The sequence below is a fragment of the Grammomys surdaster genome, unplaced genomic scaffold, assembly GCF_004785775.1.
Source record: "Grammomys surdaster isolate TR1022 unplaced genomic scaffold, NIH_TR_1.0 150, whole genome shotgun sequence".
In the NCBI taxonomy this organism is placed as follows: Eukaryota; Metazoa; Chordata; class Mammalia; order Rodentia; family Muridae; genus Grammomys; species Grammomys surdaster.
The window spans coordinates 18,289,477-18,304,465 of NW_021604608.1; the positions used below are offsets into that span (position 1 = coordinate 18,289,477).

A 14,989-nucleotide genomic window follows, 5' to 3' on the forward strand; every position below is an offset into this window, starting at 1 on the left:
GTGCCGATGGCTGCCAGGGAAATGAGAACTCAGGACTGTATTGGAAAGACGGTGCCGATGGCTGCCAGGGAAATTAGAACTCAGGACTGTATTGGAGCTGGCAGCCAAAACAGATGCTCTTTGGGTAATTTTGAGGCTCAGGCTGCCTGTGAGTGTTGTCTCACTTGCAGCTGATAAGATCCATGTTCCTTAAGTTCAGTGCGCACTGGAGCTGCTGTGAATGCTTCTCGTCATGTGAGGCCCAGTTGTATGAGGACCTCTGGTGCCTTTTAGTGCAAGGGTCACTGTGAATAATAGGTGTGACATTGTATATGTCTGTAAGATAGTTGAGAGTTACACTATCGTAGAGAGAGGGATATAGATTCCTGAAATGTGAGGGGTTAAAACATAGACATTTAGAACTGATGTGGGAACACTTGAAGTTGCATCTGGTGGTAAGCAGGTGCTTCTGAGCCACGCAGACAATGGAATCTGTACACCTGCTTACTTATTAGATTGTTCTTTCTGGGCATGAGTTTCCTTTTCAAGCAATTTTGCGTGTCAGGATAAGTGAGTACCTGTATAGCCCAGCACCACTAGCGTCCTGCACTTGATTGGGGGATCTGATAATAGTCCCACCCAGCTCATACTGTCTCTTAAATATATTCAACTTTCTCAGAGTATCTACTGGGACAGTGAGGGTGCCTGTGTAAGCCAAGCTTCTGTGTTCCATGCTGGATCCTGGGGCCTAACTGTGTGACACTGGAAAGTCTCCCAGACACCTATCCCTTGTTTGTTGTTATATCAGGTTGTTTCTAAATATAAAACTAGATTTACAAAACTAAATATGAGAGTCTTAGGGTGATTATATTACATAAGTGATTTTAGAAACATAGTAACAACTATATGATCCGTTGTTATTAAATAACCCCCAAAAGGTCTCAAACCCTAAAAGTCTCTTCAACCATTTCCCCAATTACTGAAGCTTTTGCTTCCTAGTTAATGTGTCATCTATTTCATGTTTGTGACTCATACATAATTTATTGTGGTGAATATTAAAATATAATTTTTAAATCACATATATGTATGTATGTATGTATGAATGTATATATGTATATATGTATGTATATATGTGTTTGTGGGGGTCAGGGGCAAGCATGAATATATCACACAGCACTCATGTGAAAGCCAGAGGATAATTTTGGGGAGTCAGTTCTTTTATTCCTTCATGTGGGTGGAAGAGATTAAACTCAGATCTCTAGCCTGGTGACAAGTACCTTCACCTGTTGAGCTATCTTGCTGGCCCCCAAACATAAATTTTACATTCGGTAATGTCATGTCTTAGCTAATTGAACAGAAATTTCTGAGTTGGTAAATCATTTAAATACATATTGTTTGTTGTTGAAAGAAAGCAGACCGTTCTGAGGCTGGAGGGATGACTCAGTGGGTAAGGGTGCTTACTGTCCAAGTCCAGCACCGAGTTCAATCGCAAGGATCCACGTACAGGTAGAAGGAGAGAACTAACTCCACAAAATTGTCACATACCCACAAGTAGGATTTTAAAAGGAAAGAAATACCATCCCGCAATGTCTGTCCTTTGTGTTTGTTTCCAGACTATTCAGAGCTGGGAGAGCTCCCTCCACGCTCCCCTTTGGAACCAGTGTGTGAAGACAGACCATTTGGCCCAGTGCAGGAGGAAAAGAAGAGGAGCTCCCGGGAGCTCCGAGAACTGTGGAAAAAGGCCATCTTGCAACAGATCCTGCTGCTCAGGATGGAGAAGGAGAATCAGAAGCTACAAGGTTGGTTTGGAGAGTGAAGCTGAACAAAACTGATGCTCTTACTTAATTCTTGCACACAGGATACAGTCTTTAAAACAACCGGCAAGGTGCCCTCACATATGTTTATGCCTGTCCTATCTGTTTACTTTTTCAAAGTAATAGTGACACCTTTTACTTCCCAGACATTTAAGTGAGTCTCACCGTCTGTCACATGTTACTGTGTAGGATGAGAAGCATCATATCTAGTACTTCTGAAATATAAGCTGCCATGTAAGCTCTAACTCTCAGAAGCAGTTTTTATTGGCTGCTGGCTGGTTGGTTGGTTGGTTTTGTTGTGGTGGCAGGTTTATGGGTTTGTTTGTTTTTTGTTTTGTTTTGTTTTGTTTTTCATTTTATCCCCAACCATAATTTCTGCCTGGGTAGTGAGAATAGACTGATCCTGTATGAATCCTTAAGATGTATAATTCCATCTTGTGTGGCTGTTCAGTGAGTTCCTGGGTATCACCATTATCAAAATGACAGGAACTTGGGACGTTTAGATTTTTCTAAACCACTGATTTGAAGTCCTAAAGATTCTGAGTGGGAAGTCTGAGTCCACCCTCCCAAAGGGAGGCTAAGCTATAGCAGGAGGCTCACTCATGGTGCCATTCCTTAACACAGTTTTGGAATTAGTGTGTTTCATTGAGCATTATGCTTGGTCATAGGTGTTTGTCTTTGAATAGGACCCTGAAGCTAGGATAAAACTGAAAGTTACTAAGACACCAGATCTTAGGAATAAACTTTCAGAATGTGTTATGTCCCATGAAGCTGGCCAGAACTCTCTGGAGCTCTTCTTAGCTAATGTCACAGTGGTAGGTAGATGTCCTCCTCAGGCATCTGTGAGTTATAGCAGCACCATACACAAGGAATACAATACAGCTCCTGCTGCTGAGAAGAGCACAGTCACTGAGATGTCAATGAGAAACATAGGCGTTCCTCTTGATCAGGAGGAAGTGATCTGAAGTAATAAGGGCCTGTGGTGTGATGTAGACCAGCAGTTGGAACAGCTGTTTAGAGAAGAAGCCGTTGCTCTCTTGCTCAGAGTATTGCAACTCAGAACAGGTTGTTTAGTCAGGGTGTGGTGAGCAGTTTTTAACAGGTCAGCTTTTTCCTACTTCATTCTTCTATGTGTGTATGTGCTCGCATGTATGTGTGTGTGTCTGTGTGTGTCTGTGTGTGTCTGTGTTGTGTGTGTGGTGAGGCAAAGAACATCCAAAGATGCTACTGAGTTCTTTTTGTGTTGACCATCTATCTACTGCTGGGCATAGAGCTTGCCCTTAAGAGTGGCTTGTAAATCCCATGAGACTCCATTGGAGAAAACTAGTTTTTCATTTGCCAGTTGTTATCAATTAGAGGTAACTTCTGGGTTAGGGATGGGGGCTTCCATCCACTTCTCTTGGCCGTGGGACCAATCTGGCATAGACTCATACAGGCCCTGTGCATGCTGCCACAGTGTGTGTCAGTTCATATGTACATGAGTCCTGCTATGTATCCTTTGTGCCCCCCATCTCCTCTGGCTTTTACAGTCCTGCCTCCTCTTCCGTAAGGTTCCCTGAGCCCTGAGGGAGGGAAATGATGGCGACCTCCTGCTTAGAACTGAGTGTTCAAGCTCTCTCACTTTCTGTACAGTGTCTGGCTGAGACTCTCTGTATTTGTTCCCATTACTGCAGAAGGAAGCCTCTGTTTAGTCAGGGAACTTATTTATTTGCTTTATTCTTATTTTTAATTTTTTTTTAGCCTATGGGTCCTTTGTGTATTTATTATGGCTTCCGATTTTGTTGTTGGTTTTGTGGGATTCCTATGTGTGTTTCTGTGTCTATATGTGTTTCTCATGGTCTTTCTTTGGCTCTTTTTCTTCTGTTTTGTCCTATTCCAATTTGTTTTATCTTCGTTTATTATTCTTTAAATGCCTATTTGTCAGAAAGAGGGTAGATTCAAATGGGAAGATCTTAAAGAAGGATGGGAATCATAGTCAGAATATATTGTATGAAAATAGTTTATTTATAATAAAAGAAAAATAGAAAATAAATATCTTGTATATATCAAAGTATATATATGAAGTTATAATAAAGATTAAATAAATAAAAATTAAAAATATTTTGTGGGCCTGTGAGATAGATAGTTCAAGGCCTGAGTTCAGTACTCAGAACCCACAGAGGGGAGAGAGAACCAACTCCTGCAGGTTGTCCTCTGACCTCCATACATGCTTCATGGCGAATGCAGACACAAACACACACACACACACACACACACACACACACACACACACACACACACGCCGGGCAGGGACAGCTGTGTATTTGGAGATCTTCGTTGAAAATTGAGAAGTCAGTAATGCTCATTGTGGGGCTCTTGATGCTCAGTGCTTTTTAGCTAGTCTTGCAGGTGGCAGCCAAGTGAAGGAAAAGCTGCGGTATTCCTATAGGAGAGAGATGTTGGTTGCTCTTGGGAATGTTAGAAATCATGAGTATAATTGGTGACACAGGATCAGCATACCTCAGACACAAAGTGCTTGCTGCTGTATGGGGGATGGCTGACAGACCTGCATGAGCAGGGCAGCGTCCGCTGGGTTGCCTTGGTCACCTTGCCAGAGCTGTGCTTGTGCCACTGTCGACTTTACTAGGCTTTGGACAGTGTTCGTTCTGCTGGTCTTCCAGCTTTACTGCTTGGGTTCATTTATCTTAACCTCTGTTTAACCTGGGATGTTTATCTTGTGGTCAAAGTGTAATCAACTTTCTAAATTTAATATAGGAAGTGTTAATCCATCTATTAGCCTTGCTATACATGTATATTACTGAGAAATAAACAACAGTAGCAAGTTGATTGCTTAAGAATATTTTGATAGCAGTGAATTGGGTTGGGGCCATTAAATATAGAAGCTAGGTCAGACAGGAACCAATCAGAAGTTCACTGTGTAAACAGAAACTATTACTCTGTGATTTTTTTTTTTTTTTTTTTTTGGTTTTTCGAGACAGGGTTTCTTTGTGTAGCCCTGGCTGTCCTGGAACTCACTCAGTAGACCAGGCTGGCCTCAAACTCAGAAATCCGCCTGCCTCTGCCTCCCAAGTGCTGGGATTAAAGGCGTGCGCCACCACTGCCCGGCGATTTTTTTTTTTTTTTCATACACTTCTTATAAGAGGTTTAAGTTGCAGGTGTGAGTGGTTCTGGAAATTGATCAGGATTCAAGCTGACTTGCATGCTCTTTAGTAAAGAAAATAGAGGAACGCACATGACAAAGGCTTTCTCTGGCTAAGTCTGTTTTCTGCTTTTGGAATCTATTGATACAATACTAATTACTATTCTGGAAGCATTTCATCCTGGAGAGAAGTTAACCCCGTCGTCTAAATCTGCCTCTCTGTGGTGTAGACACTTGGCAGCTGGCATTGTGGGTTTCTTTCCCAATGACACGGATACATTGTCCCAGTTTGCTTTCTTATTACTGTGATAAAACACTAAAAAGATCAGCTTGGGGAGGAGAAGGTTTATGGAGAAATGCTGCTTTCTGGCTGGCTTCCATCCCCTGCCTTGCTCGGCTTCCTTTCTTAACCTTGGACCCAGGGATAGATCCGTCCCACAGTCAGCTGGGCCCTCTCACATCAATCACAGGCATTTTTCCAATTGAAAATCACCCCCCAGATGACCCTGCCTGTGTCAGTTTGATAAAGATTAAAAAAAAAAAAAAAGACCCAGCCAGTACTCACATATCATACCTCTGCTGGGCACACAGCCCCCTGCTGTACCTCACCGTACACTTTCCCTGTGTATTAAAATAGAGCTGTGAACAGCCTAGTGAAGGACAGCATACCTTGGCACAGGCATGTCTTTGCTTATCAGACTAATTCATCTATGATACAGTGTGATACAGTCTACAAATAACACCTTACATCTTAAATTAGAGTTCAAGCCCTTTCAATTTACAAAGTTTTCTTAAGTTTATTGTAGAAAATAATTTAAAGTATTACAATTTTTTCTCAAATCTCTTTAAGCATAGGGGTCATTTAATTGCTGAGCTCTTGGAAGTTTCCTTTCTCAGCTAGCTTACAAGGGGTGGTGGTAGTTTGCAGGAGAGTTGTTGGGGATGGGGGGGGAGGTCATTTACTAGGAGCCTGGGGACCTAGTGCCAGGAGCTTGCCCTGCCCTGTGATGTACCTCAGAGCTGACGACCAGTCACAGTGACTGAGTTAGTTCACGTGGCCATGGCTGTGTTGGGAAAATCCTGCAAAATGACATGTGATTTTATTCTGTCCTGTTTGTCCCTGTCCAGGAAGGGTATGGATTTGCAGGCTCTTTGATAGTATAGTGAAGGGTTAGGTTTTTATAGCTATGGGTCCTGCCTTAGCTGCTAAGGCATTTCACAGGCCACTGACTGTAGTCAGCAGAGTCCTTGGGGGTCTTAGGCAGGGGATGCTGCAACGAGTTCTTTAGATTAAGTCTATGGCTAAGTCTTCTGGCAGTATTTTTTGGGGAGGGGGGTGCTATGTGCTATGTGAGGTTCCGGGGACCTGAGATGGCGTTCTGATTGTTTCCTGGGCAGTGTTGGAGAACACAGACTTGCTCATGACAGAGTTCACTGCTAATGAAGACACTGGTGCTCAGAGCCCAGTGTTGGCTCCAGTCAGCCGAAGGAGCTAGTGATGACCCCGATTTGCAGATGTGGTGAGCACAACTCTGGTGACATATTTCTCTTAAAAATATGAGACCCAGGCTGGAGAGATGGCTCAGCGGTTGAGAGCACTGACTGCCCTTCCAGAGGGGTTCAATTCCCAGCAACCACATGGTGGCTCACACCCATCTGTAATGGGATTTGATGCCTGCTTCTGGTGTGTCTGAAGACAATGACAGTGTTCCCACATACATGAAATAGATAAATCTTTAAAAAAATAAAACAGACCCAGAAGGCTTTCTACTGGTAATTTAAATGTAATTCTCAATGTGGCTGTAGGCTTTTGGTGAGATGCCATAGCTGGCTTCAGATCTGTGAGATGTCCTGTGAAAGGGCAGCTCTGCTACAGAGAGCCACCACTAATGGTTGGCAACGCCTGCATGAGGCTTGCTCTGGATAAAGAGGAACTTAGACTGTCTTGTCAGCTCAGTAAACAAAAGTGCCCAGCACTGGGAATACCAGCGAGGTGTTTCTGTCTTGATAGGGTGGCAATGGAAATGGACAGAATCGAGAAGAAGTGGGCATACCTTAGTAGTAAGGCCAGAAGGCCGTGTTGGGGAGTGGGGGGGGGGGGATGTACTGTGATTAAGAGACATCAAGGCAATTTCCTAGATTTTTCATCTTTGTTCCATCTAAGTATTGACCAGGCCTGACTGCTTTAGGCTCTGGATGGGTCCAGTTAGGGTGGCACACATGTTGACATGTCTAAGAGGAGGGAAAGAAATGGGTTCCATTTGACCTGTGCTGTTGACCATGTGCTCAGCAACTCAAGAGCTCCTCCTCACCTGCCCTCCCTCATCTCCTCCAGCCTCTGAGAATGATTTGCTCAACAAACGCCTGAAGCTCGATTATGAAGAAATCACTCCGTGTCTTAAAGAAGTAACTACAGTGTGGGAAAAGATGCTTAGCACTCCGGGAAGATCCAAAATTAAGTTTGACATGGAAAAAGTACACTCAGCTGTCGGACAAGGTAAGCTTTATCAGTGGCTATCGGGCTGGCCTCACCCCTGTAATGACTAGAAGGGTGGGACAAATCTAGTTTCTGTGGTAGTCCTGCCTTTTCATCTTTACCCACTGTTTTTCCAGATGTCTCATTGGTGGTGTGGGTTCCATCACCTTTCATGATCATAATTACATTAATTAAAATGCCCGGAACACCAGACACCAACCAGTATGTCTATAGGAAAACCCGAGGCTTAGTTGCCTGTGAACTGACTAGGTGAAGGGTTAAGTAGGAAACTAAAAAGGACCTGTGTGGTTTCTTGCTGGTTGGGTTTCCTAGGGAAACAATAGAGTGTTCAACTCACCTTCCAGGTCCTGTTTCTACCTCAGTCCAGGTAAGTGTCTTGTGGTGTAATCTTAAGCACACACCCTCTCTGGGCGAGCCCCACTTTACACATTTTTACATTTTTCTAAAAAGATATATTTCATTTTTAAGTGTGTGTTTGTGTGTGTGTGTGTGTGTGTGTGTGTGTGTGTGTCTGTGTCACATCCACTGACATCAGAGGCTTTGTATCCCTGGAGGTAGTTATGGGTGATATTACCTCATCCTGAAATCCAACTGAGGTCCTCTGCACAAGCAGTAAATGCTCTTAACTGCTGAGCCTTACTCTGTACACGTGGAAGACATGGTTGGTGATGCTAGCTGTGAAAACTAAGTGACCTGAGACCCCCAGAGCATGGCACATGTGACTAAGATGGCTTGGCAGGTGGGACATACGGTTGCCTTCCACTGTGGTCTGCCAGTTGGGATTTGCTTTGTCTGTGAAAAGGTGAGTGCAGAACTTGAGATGAATCTGGAAATGTTTCCAGCAGTTTGTCATGCTTGAAAACCATGTGAGTCTCTGTTTCTCGGTTTGGGTTTTTGTTTGTAATTGTTACTAGTTACTTGGGTTGATGCACTAAGTAATAGGTCTGCCATTTTCATGGCTATACATCATGCTTACCTTGTCCTCGGCTGTTCCTGTCCCCTAGTGCCCTCTCTGCCTCTGCACGTCTCTCACCTCTGCACGTCTCTCACCTCTGCACGTCTCTCACCTCTGCACGTCTCTCATTGTGTCTTGCTCTAATTCATTTTTACTATGTATTACAAAAATATCAATCTGGCAGTGGTTCTAGGAGGGTGAAAGTGCTTGTTACACAAGCCTGTCACCCAGAATTTGACCCCATGGAGCCCACATAAAGGTGGGAGGAGAGAACCATCTGCAAAGCTATCCTCTAATTTCACATACATGTCATGGAACACATCCACACATACATTGTACACACATGCACACACACACAATAAAAAAATGAAACACATCAGGCTTTTATAGATTAGAAGTTCTTAAAGAATGAAAAACTCATTTTGGAGGTTAATTTCGATGAGTTTTGGTGTGGACGTAACGCAGTAGTGGTTTCTCTTGCTGTGGGCCTTAGTAAACACTGCTGTGAGCTGGGAGCCTCCTGAGAGGTGTCTGCTTTCAGTGCTACTGAGTGCTGCTCACTCTAGTTCTGAATGGGGGTTCCAGGTGTGTGCGTGCATCACAGGACCTTCCTGTGGCAGAGTTCGTTGTCCAGAGGAAGCAGCTACATGTGTTAGCCGTTGCTAAGGTTGCTAGAACTACACAATGTCTCTATCATATTCTTCTTATAAAAATAAAGATTTATTTATTTTTATTTTTTATATGTATGGTTTTTTGCCAAGATGTATGTCCCTATACCATGTGCATGTTTGGTGCCCAGAAAAGATCAGAAGAGGGTGCCAGATCCCCTCGAACTGGAGTTACAGATAGTTGTGAGCCACCATGTGGATGCTAGGAGTCGAACCCGGGGTCTCTGAACGAGTAGTTAGTGTCTTTAGCCACTGAGCTGTCACTGCAGCTCTTTTAGCCATTATTAAAAACTTTTTACTGTGTTGAGAGACACCTCAGTGGATAAAGCACTTTCTATGCAAGTGTGAGCACTGGAGTTCACATCCCCACAATCATGTAAAACTTACACAGGTGTGGTAGCTACCCATAAGTCCAGCACCCAAGAGACAGAGATGGGTTCCCTTGGAAAGCTGGCTAGCCAGACTAGCCGGACCTCCAGGTTCAGTGAGAGACCCTGGCTCGAAGTAAAGTGGAGAGTTATTAGGGAATACACTTGATGTCAACTTTGGGTCATTATATGCATATGCCTGAACCTTTACACACACACACGGACACACACAGACACACATACACATATATCCAAACAACCTCATGCAAATAATTAAATAAGGAAATAAACAACACCTTCTACTGAGCTGAGCTGTGACAGGGTGGGTTTTAGTACTCATGGGTAGGTATTGCTGGTTTTGACCTTCCCTTCCTATGGATTAAGGAGACTTAAGTGACAGTGTCCTTGGGACCTCAGCTTGCAGGAGTTCTCACCATCATGCCAAGCTGCCTCTGGTTGAGACATGTTCTGTATAGGCAACAGCTTCCAGTGTGACTCTGGGTTGGTGTCTTCATCTCTTTGTATTTCTGCCTTCTGATTGACAGCAGGAGAAAGCCTGGCCCAACTTGATGTTGTTGCACTGTTGTGTAGTTCTGGTGGGTTTTACACCCATCATGGCTGCTGCAGTGGGACCTTTGCAGGGGCACTTGCAGGTGGCTGTTAGAAAATGTAGAAAGCAGAGGTGAACACACCCATCTTTCCCTTCTCACAGTAAACTAGACAGGGTTCTGCAGGAGCACCTCAGAAGCAATTGCTTGCTCTCTGGCACTGCTCAGGGGTCTGGTACCTGGACATGTATTTCCTGTTCCATGTGGTAAGAGGGCTGATGTAGAATTCCTTTTGACCTCTCTGACTTGGCCTGAAGGAATGAATGCATGCACACGGCAGAGGCTTTGTCATCCACTTTCAATACCTGAAGACTTAGCATCTTCAAACAAATGGCCACTGCTCATCTGGGTCTCAGAGTTTTTAAATAATCCTAAACCATAATTTTGACTTTTCAAGCAGAGGCTAAGTCACCTCAGAGACCCTGAGAGAGAGGACAGTCCTTGTGTGGGTGTCAAGACCTTTCCTCCTAATAGAAATTTAGAAATTGTTCCAAGTTGCCATGAGAAGAGAGTAGCAGATTAAGGAGTCGACTTGGGAGAAGAAAGAATTCTGTGGAATATTAAGTCATCCAACGTTGGATGTGCATCAAATGATTTCTTGGAAGAAAGCAAGGTACTGAATCCTAGAAGCAAGTAGCTGGCTTCTCAGATGTTGTTGTGAGGTAACCACAGACAGTGAACAGAATGTGTTAGATGCAAACTCCACTTACCTTTGACCCAGCAATGCAATTCCCAGAAACCTTTTCTAGAAATTAACCAGCCACGAGTTAAACAACAAGAGTGCTTATTGTGCTGTTTTTAGTAGCTGAAACCAAAATGAAGTGAGCCAGCCACGTGACCATTCCATGCCTGTTCCAGGGAAGCAACACAGTAGGCATTTCCGTATGTTGAGAGTATTACAGTACTCACGGTCTCACTCACAGTTGGTACTTTCTCTACATAGAGAAACTCCCACAATGCATTTGCAGATGTCTAGGTTATAGGTAGGTGAATGTGCCTCCTGGGTTATTTGACACAGTCCATATACCAGCCCTTGTTCTGGTAATAAGTCCTAGTCTTTTCTTTTTCCTCTTTTCCCTCCTCCTCTCCCTCCCTTTCTGAAACATTCTGTTTTGAATGTTGGAACTTCGTGTCTACTCTGGTTCTGGGTGGATATTTGCTTTTCGTCTTTATACCCTTTGCATTGGCAGAGTTTTTTTCCTTTACAGCAATAAGCATATATTACTTTTCACATTAGTGAAAATAAACAGTTGTTCACATATGAGCTGAACATATGAGCTGAGTGAACAGTCTCTTGCCTAGCCCGAATTCCCTGCCTTCTGGCCTTCTGTGACCAGGTTTCCTCTTGAGTTAGGAGTAAAGCAAACCTGAGCATGGGGACAGTGTTCTAGGACATTCTAAGCAAAAGCACTGAGTCTGACTGCATGACTTCTTGCTTTACACCTCAGACTCAGCTAGTCCTGTAATATGAGAGTATCTGGTATTGTCGGGTAACATGGCTAGTGTTCTCTTCCTCCCCCAAATAATTCTGACAAGATAATGGGAGTGATTTAGTAATAAGAGGAAATTGGACATCTCCTAACTTGGGAAGAATTTCCAGTTTGACCGAAAGTGTTTGGTGAAAAAGCCCCTCTATAAATCACTCAACATGCTGACTGTGTTTTAGTTCACTGTTTGCTTTTAGTCAGTATCTAAAGTATTACAGATTTATTCCTTCTCTACCTACCCTCCATCCCACTTTTTTTTGTATGTGTGTGCGCACACACACACACACACACACACACACAAGGCAGATCTGAGCAGGCATGGTAAGAAAGGAGAGAAGAAACAGAAGTGATGTAAGAAAACAGCCATTAGGATACGCTAGTTTCCTGTTGCTACCATAACAAATAACTACAGATTTGGTGGCTAAATCAGCACAAGTTTGCCAGCAAGATCATTCAGTGTGTAGACATTTGTATGTAGGCATGATGAACTGAGTTCAGTCTCTGGATTCCACAAGAAGGAGAGAACCAATTCCTGAGAACTGTCTTCTGACTGCCACAGAAAAGTTTTTATGAAGGAAAAAAAAAGACGTGCACAGGTTCAAGTTACACAAAATTCCATATTGGAAAGGGGAAGTGGACATGAAGTCCTACCTTTAACCAAGATGCTATTTGCAATTGATAGCTGCTGGTGCAGGGGAATTCAGTTTTCTCCAATGGTGTATTATTAGTCAAGTTCCAGGACAGGCCCATGCTCAGAAGCAAGTGACCAACACAAAACAGACTCCATAGGTTTGGAGAGGTTTTTGTTTGCTATGGCTTGTTATTTCTTAGCTTCTTTTTTTTTCTTGTTTTATTTCAGCAGGTGTGTGTGTATGTGTGTCTGTCTGTCTTTTTACTTTGAGAGAGAGATGAAATTAGGGGAGTGTGAGGTTCTGAGAGGAGTTGGAAGGAAAGAATATGATCAAAATGGATTGTGTGAAACATTTAAAACCTGGGGAGTAAAGTGTGAGTGACAATAATCTGTGTGTGTTGTACACATGTGCAGAATTATCACATTATACCGTTAACCTTGAGAGTTACAAAACACAGGCACACATTCTTTTCTTTGACAGTTGTGAAGTCCAAAGTCAAGATGTCAGCCTCATTGTGCCTGGGCCTTTCCAGCTTCTGCTGGCTGTAGCACTTCTTGACTCGGAGCTGTCTTCTGCTTCCATGGGCACACTGACTTCTCTTCAACTCCTCCTCTGGGTGCTATTGTCAGGGACATTTGTCTCAAGATACAAAGCCCAGGTTCTAGTCATAGTGACATCATCCTCAGTCCTGACTTTAGCCACATCTGCAGAAGCAAGGCCGTTTTTCAAGGTTCCGGGGGTTAGGAGATGGGTGTATCCTTCAGAAGCCCACTCTTCATTCCCTGCTCAGTCATCAAGCTAATGCTGAGATACACATTTAGAGAAAGTGTGGAGTGCAGTTACATAGCACAGGGACCTTCCTTACATTTCTCCCAAGTTGATACACAGGATAGAGAAAAACTAACAGCCGTCCAAGGTACCCTGATCACTCAAGATACCTTCCTTCTGGTTGGTTCTCTTCCCCGTTCCTTCATCTTTAAGGTTTGGCTTGCAGGAAGGAGGCTGTGAGATCTTGATTGCTGAGATGCAAAGGGCCAGCTCTCTTTCACCTGAGCTCCACCTCATTTTGATTCTCTCCCTGTTCTGAGACGCGTGCATCCTCCCTTCACTTCCTTAGAGTACAGTTAGCTGGCTTCAGGTTGGGTCACATCAGGTCAGGATTTCTGCCATAACTCCAGGTTTGTCCTTTGCAGAGTCTAGTCAAATCATAATGTATCTTCTGAAAGCTAGAAAGGCAAGAGGGTAAAAGCCGAGGAGAGGGGGCAGTGAGAGATGGGAGAGGGGTGAATGCAGCATATTCTGTTACTTTTTGAAACATTCATGGTGGAACAAGAATCACAGTAATTGGAAACTAGGGGATGGCATAGTACATGAAGTGCTTGCCTTGCAAGTGTGGGGCTCAGTCTGGTTCCTGGGACCCCTATGTAAAGCTGGGAGCAATAGTGTATGCTTGGAGACCCAGCGCTCGGAGGCAGAGATAGGTAACTCCTGAGGCTGACTGGTCAGTTGATGCAGCCTAGAGAGTGACCATCTCTGACTAACTAAATGAGAGAATGGTGTTCCTGAGGAACGACACCTGAGCTTGTCTTCCAGCCTCCATGTGCACACGTACCCACACCCACAAGCACATGTGTGCACACCCACAAGCACATGTACCCATACCCACATGCACATGTACCTACACTCACATCCACATGTGTGCACACCCAAAGAATTTGCAGAAATGAAACTTTTAAAAAAATAATCAATGAGCTGAATTCTGTGTATAAAGCCTCGTTTAATATTTTCTACTCTTGTTAAAGGTGTGCCACGTCATCACCGGGGTGAGATCTGGAAGTTTCTAGCTGAGCAGTTCCACCTTAAACATCCATTTCCTAGTAAACAACAGCCAAAGGATGTGCCCTACAAAGAGCTCTTGAAGAAGCTGACCTCCCAGCAGCATGCCATTCTCATAGACCTCGGTGAGTCTGCCCCACCCTGGAGACGTCTGGAGAGGCTGTCCAGGTCATTCAGTGATCACAGAGGCCCTCTGAGAGCAAAGCTGCTCCTTTTTTACATGGTGGCTGCCTTCCTTGTTGTGGGGTGTGGGGAGGTATTCAGTGGTCATTAAGTCTGTTCACTGAAACATAACTCTGGTTCAGTTTAGTAATTCATATTTCCAAGGGATGGTTTACAGAACACTGAAGGAGCACCCTGGGAAACACACTGGCTTGGATTAGTTACAGGAGAAACACACTAGCTTGGTTTACTTTCAGAAGCATTCTCTGGACTGTGGTGTACAAACAGGACTTGTTAGAATAATTGTAGAAAACAGTGTTTGTAGTTTCATCTTGGAAAGTGGGCAGTGCCTTGTTGCTGGAATAGCTTTTAAGACACAGAAAGAAGGCAGTGTGTTGGATTTGCAGTTGCCATGGGAAAGACTTCGCTGACTTAGAATGTAATTATGTGGAACAAGTGACCCTCTGACTGTTGGTGGCTAAGCAGGAATGGATCCCTGCCTTCCTGCTCACAAGGCCTGTCTCTGCTGTGGGGAGCTGGCTCCCTAGCTGTAGTTCATAGGCTGCTGGCAGAGCCTGTGGTCCTGCTTCCAGAATGCCAGTTCTGGATGCTGGGGATGTCCCCCCAGGACGCCTGTCTTTGCTCAGTGCACTGCACTGGCCCCATTCTGTGAGTAGTTCCACTTACTACAGCCACAGTGGAGAAGGTGAGCTGGATCAGGCAGGAGTCAGAGTTTTGAGCCACACAGAGTAACTTCAAGCTGTCTTCAGGCTACTCTGCAGTGCTGGCTTTGAATGTCATCTGTCCTGAATGAACTGTCCTGACTGTAGCTTCTTCACCTACA

The 14,989-nt window shown here is 44.1% G+C and overlaps 1 protein-coding gene across 3 annotated transcripts in view; it reads left to right on the forward strand.

The window, feature by feature from the left end:
• Tbc1d1 (TBC1 domain family member 1) overlaps nt 1–14,989 on the forward strand; it is a 188,516-nt gene that overhangs the window by 144,596 nt on the left and 28,931 nt on the right. For all 3 annotated transcript variants that reach the window (XM_028765211.1, XM_028765210.1, XM_028765212.1), the window contains 3 exons: nt 1,593–1,778; nt 7,268–7,429; nt 13,950–14,108. In XM_028765211.1, coding sequence (XP_028621044.1) covers nt 1,593–1,778; nt 7,268–7,429; nt 13,950–14,108 — 507 coding nt within the window. The remainder of the gene's footprint in view (nt 1–1,592; nt 1,779–7,267; nt 7,430–13,949; nt 14,109–14,989) is intronic.